Source organism: Nerophis lumbriciformis, linkage group LG24, assembly GCF_033978685.3.
Source record: "Nerophis lumbriciformis linkage group LG24, RoL_Nlum_v2.1, whole genome shotgun sequence".
NCBI classification, from domain to species: Eukaryota; Metazoa; Chordata; class Actinopteri; order Syngnathiformes; family Syngnathidae; genus Nerophis; species Nerophis lumbriciformis.
In genome coordinates this window covers 30,782,828-30,787,500 of record NC_084571.2, presented here as the reverse complement: position 1 = coordinate 30,787,500, position 4,673 = coordinate 30,782,828, and the positions used below count along the sequence as shown (strand labels likewise).

General features: G+C 36.6%; 1 protein-coding gene across 1 annotated transcript in view; it reads right to left on the bottom strand.

Moving 5' to 3' along the window:
• mylk5 (myosin, light chain kinase 5) overlaps positions 1-4,365 on the bottom strand; it is a 41,473-nt gene extending 37,108 nt beyond the window's left edge. Inside the window, exon 1 of the mRNA XM_061981971.2 lies at positions 4,038-4,365. Coding sequence (XP_061837955.2) covers positions 4,038-4,152 — 115 coding nt within the window. The 5' untranslated portion in view covers positions 4,153-4,365. The remainder of the gene's footprint in view (positions 1-4,037) is intronic.
• Positions 4,366-4,673: the final 308 nt, after the last annotated feature.

Below are 4,673 nucleotides of genomic sequence, written 5' to 3'. Positions count from 1 at the left end.
CATTTGGAACATGCAAACAATACAACTACAATGTAGTGCATCACATATTTCCAGTTCTTTCATTACAGAATGTCTGAAAAGGAGTAGGAAGAAGTAGAGCTTATTTAATCATACCCCTTTTCATATCATAGCAGTTTTATCCCATTTCTTTGTTCTCTAAGTGTTCCTTAAAACAAGATTTCAACAAAGATATGAAAACAAAAAAAACAAAAAACAAAAAATATATATATGTATATTTATATATACATATATATATGTGTATATATATATGTATATATGTATATATATGTATATATAAATATATATATATATATATATGTATATATATGTATATATGTATGTATATATATATATATATATATATACAGACATATATATATATATATATATATATATATATATATATATATATATATATATATATATATATATATATATACTGATGTGTTATGAAATTTTTTCACCACACTTACAATTAGACACTAAATAGGGGTAAAAGCAAATACTGTAAATGCCGAACTAAAAGCTGCTACTTTTCCCCTACGCTTTGCCCCCCGGCTTCTAAAACGGAGCGGCTAATTTATGGATTTTTCTTTGCTGACGACCATATTGCAAATGGTAAAAAATATAAAAAAAACAAAAAAAACAATTACCCTGTAAGGTGTCATGATCTTTTGCCCGGGTCCTATTTTGTTTTAGTTAGATATTTCTTTAGTATTTGGTTCATTCTGGTTCAGCACACGTGTTTGTTTTACTTGTTGCCTTGGGTGCTGATTTTTGTCACCTGCCTCTGATTAGTGGTCGGGGACTTGCTCACCTGCTCCCGGTCACTAATCAGAGAGCTATTTATTCCTGACTCGAGCCATACTCTGCCTGGCAGTCTTGTTTGCGACACGCAACAGTTGCGTCGGTACTACATTTTGTTGGCTAGTCTTTTGCTAAGCCTTTGCCGTATCTTGGAAAATACAAAACATGCTATTTTGTATTTTCGTATTCTTGCCTGATTATTGGATTACATCATCTTTCTTACCTCTTGGGGAAACCACCACCACATAAACATGCGACCCCGACATGACAGATAGGGTATGTATTGTTTGTGCTATGGCACCATCTTTTGGACAAATTTGCGGCTTATAAAATGGTGCAGGCAATGCTCTTCAGTTTAGAGCTTTTAATTGTAAGTACAATTGCTATTCTGTCTGCTTGCCATCCATAGCGCTTCTACTCGTATAGATTCCTCATTCATCACTCCAAGCAAGGTTTGTTCTACAATATAACTAAAACAATTCCTAATTATTAAACCTGTGATCTCTGTGGGAGTGTTTTCTTGCATATTTGCACGTGCTATCGTAATATAATCACGCTATCGTCGTTAGCATGAGCTAATACGTTTACAAGTGTCTGGCTTAGTTCTATTAACTTACAATGGCAGTCTTTTTGTCATCACAAGAATCAAACAGTTGAGCCGATTGGTTAATTTTTGAAATCCTGGAGCCTCCTGAAAATGTTTTTAATTATTACTTCAGTTTCTTACGACGGCAAACTAATAATATTTAACAAAACAACAAATGGATTTACAATGATATCAATATGATGGGGAAGTTATGCATATCGCCTCTTTAATGCTTTCAATTCTTCTTCCACTTGTTGCTATGCCCATAAAGAGCCAATGAAGCAAGAGCAGGGTCCAAAAACAACACCATTTATGAACGTGTGTTCCTCTTTAGAGCCGCCTTAGTGGCTCCCTGGAGCATTTTTAAAAAAATGATTGAAAATGGAAAAAGATTGGGGAAAATATTTTTTTTTGTTTTAGTACGTTTTTTGTTTGAAAGCTCACTGTTTAATATGTTTGTGTGTATGCTTCACCGATGAGAATATTCGGTGAACATCGTTTTGACCTTATTTCGGCGGTTCTTGAACTCACCATAGTGTGGACTGTGTTTGTTTACATGTAAAATCTTCCACTCCTTCTTTGTCTCATTTTGTCCACCAAAAGTTTTATACTGTGCTTGAATGCATAAAGGTAGAGCTTTGTTGATGTTGTTGACTTGTTGGAGTGCTAATCAGGCATATTTGGTCAGTGCATGACTGCAACCTAATCGATGCTAACATGCTATTTAGGCTAGCTGTATGTACATATTGCATCATTATGCCTCGTTTGTAGCTATGTTTGAGCTCATTAAATATCCTTTACTTATGTCCTCTGTGTATTTCATTTATATTTGTATGTCTCATGACACATTATCTGTATGTAATATTGGCTACATTTCTGATGGTTGTGTGCCATGTTGTTCCAGACCACAGCAAACGATACCCAGCTTGCATAGATTGTAATAAACCCATTAGACGAAGACAGCCTGCTGTTTCCTTAAACTCGGACACACATCTGTACCATTTCCAGGAGTTATCGCACCCCCTGAGAAGTTTTACTAATGTTTTCCAATGTTGTAACAATATGTAGAATAAATATTATATTTCAACATTTCTGTCAACAAAGATTTGCTTCAGCCTGCGATACATAGTCATTTTGATAGTAGGCTAATTTCACTAATATTGAGACTTACGTCATGTGTTGTCTTCATTATAACACTTATATAAGACTTTTTTAAAGGTATTTTGATAGTAGGCTAATATAGACACTTACATCATGTGTTGTTTTCATTATAAGACTTATATAAGATTTTTAAAGTCATTTTGATAGTAGGCTAATATAGCTAATATAGACACTTACATCATGTGTTGTCTTCATTATAAGACTAATATAAGACTTTTAAAGTCATTTTGATAGTAGGCTAATATAGACACTTACATCATGTGTCGCCCTCATTATAAGACTTATATTCAACTTTTGAGGTCATTTTGATAGTAGGCTAATATAGCTAATATAGACACTTACGTCATGTGTTGTCTTCATTATAACACTTATATTCAACTTTTGAGGTCATTTTGATAGTAGGCTAATATAGACACTTACATCATGTGTCGTCTTCATAATAAGACTTATATAAGACATTTAAAGGTATTTTGATAGTAGGCTAATATAGCTAATATAGACACTTACATCATGTGTTGCCTTCACTATAACATTTACATAAGACTTTTAAAATCATTTTGATAGTAGGCTAATATAGACACTTACATCATGTGTTGCCTTCATTATAACACTTATATAAGACTTTTAAAGTCCTTTTTATAGTACCGGTAGTCTAATATAGCTAATATAGACACTTACATCATGTGTTGTCTTCATTATAACACTTATATAAGACTTTTCAAGTCATTTTGATAGTAGGCTAATATAGACACTTACATCATGTGTCGTCTTCATTATACGACTTATATAAGACATTTAAAGTAATTTTGATAGTAGGCTAATATAGCTAATATAGAAACTTACATCATGTGTTGCCTTCATTATAAGACTTATATTCAACTTTTAAAGTCATTTTGATAGTAGGCTAATATAACTAATATCGACACTTACATCCTGTGTTGCTTTCATTATAACACTTATATAAGACTTTTAAAGTCATTTTGATAGTAGGCCTCAGTGGCCTAGTTGTTAGAGTGTCCGCCCTGAGGTCGTGAGTTCAAACCACGGCTGAGTCATACCAAAGACTATAAAAATGGGATTCATTACCTCCCTGCTTGGCACTCAGCATCAAGGGTTGGAATTGGGGGTTAAATCACCAAAAAAATGATGCGCGGCCACCGATGCTGCTCACTGCTCCCCTCACCTCCCAGAGGGTGATCAAGGGTGATGGGTCAAATGCAGAGAACAATTTCGCCACACCTAGTGTTTTTGTGTGTGACAATCATTGGTACTTTACTTTCACTTTCTAACTAATATAGACACTTCCATCATGTGTTGCCTTCACTATAACACTGACACAAGGATTTTTTTTTTTTTTGCGGCTGCAGACAAATTATTTTTTTGTAATTTTGGTCCAATATGGCTCTTTCAACATTCGGGGTTGCCGACACCGGACCCAAAAGCTGGCATTAAAATACAAAAACAAGAACCAAAGCACCCTCACCTGAGTGTGAAGTGGCAGCGTCAGCACCGCCAGGTACCTTCCCAGCGTGGGGGGGCCTCAGGCGGACCCTGAAGGTGGACACGTAGCTCTGCTGTCCGCCTGCCTCCACGCTCATGTCTGCTTCTCCTTGCTCAGGCTAGACTTTTACCACTCAAACACACACACACACACACACACACACACACACACACACACACACACACACACACACACACACACACACACACACACACACACACACACACACACACACACACACACACAGATGGTGAGAACACTTCCTGTCTTTTTAGCGGGCTGCGAAAAAGCAACACTGGTCTTCACACTTGTGTGTCTGCCTGACCCCCCCTCCCCCCGGCCCCCCCAACACACCCTTTATGATCCAGCCTGGCTCCACCCACCTCCACAGCGCCACAAACCTGCTGCACACATCTTCTTATCTGCAGCCCTTCAGCATGTAAACAAGAGGTGGAGATTTATCTAAAGGCAGCCAGCCAAAGGTCTCATTGTGCTGCTGCACGTCCATCAATTAGTTCCTTCTTTAAACACTTGAGAGAGAGTGTGTGTGTGTGTGTGTGTGTGTGTGTGAGTGTGTGTGTGTGTGTGTGTGTTCTTGTATTTATACCCTTCTTGAGA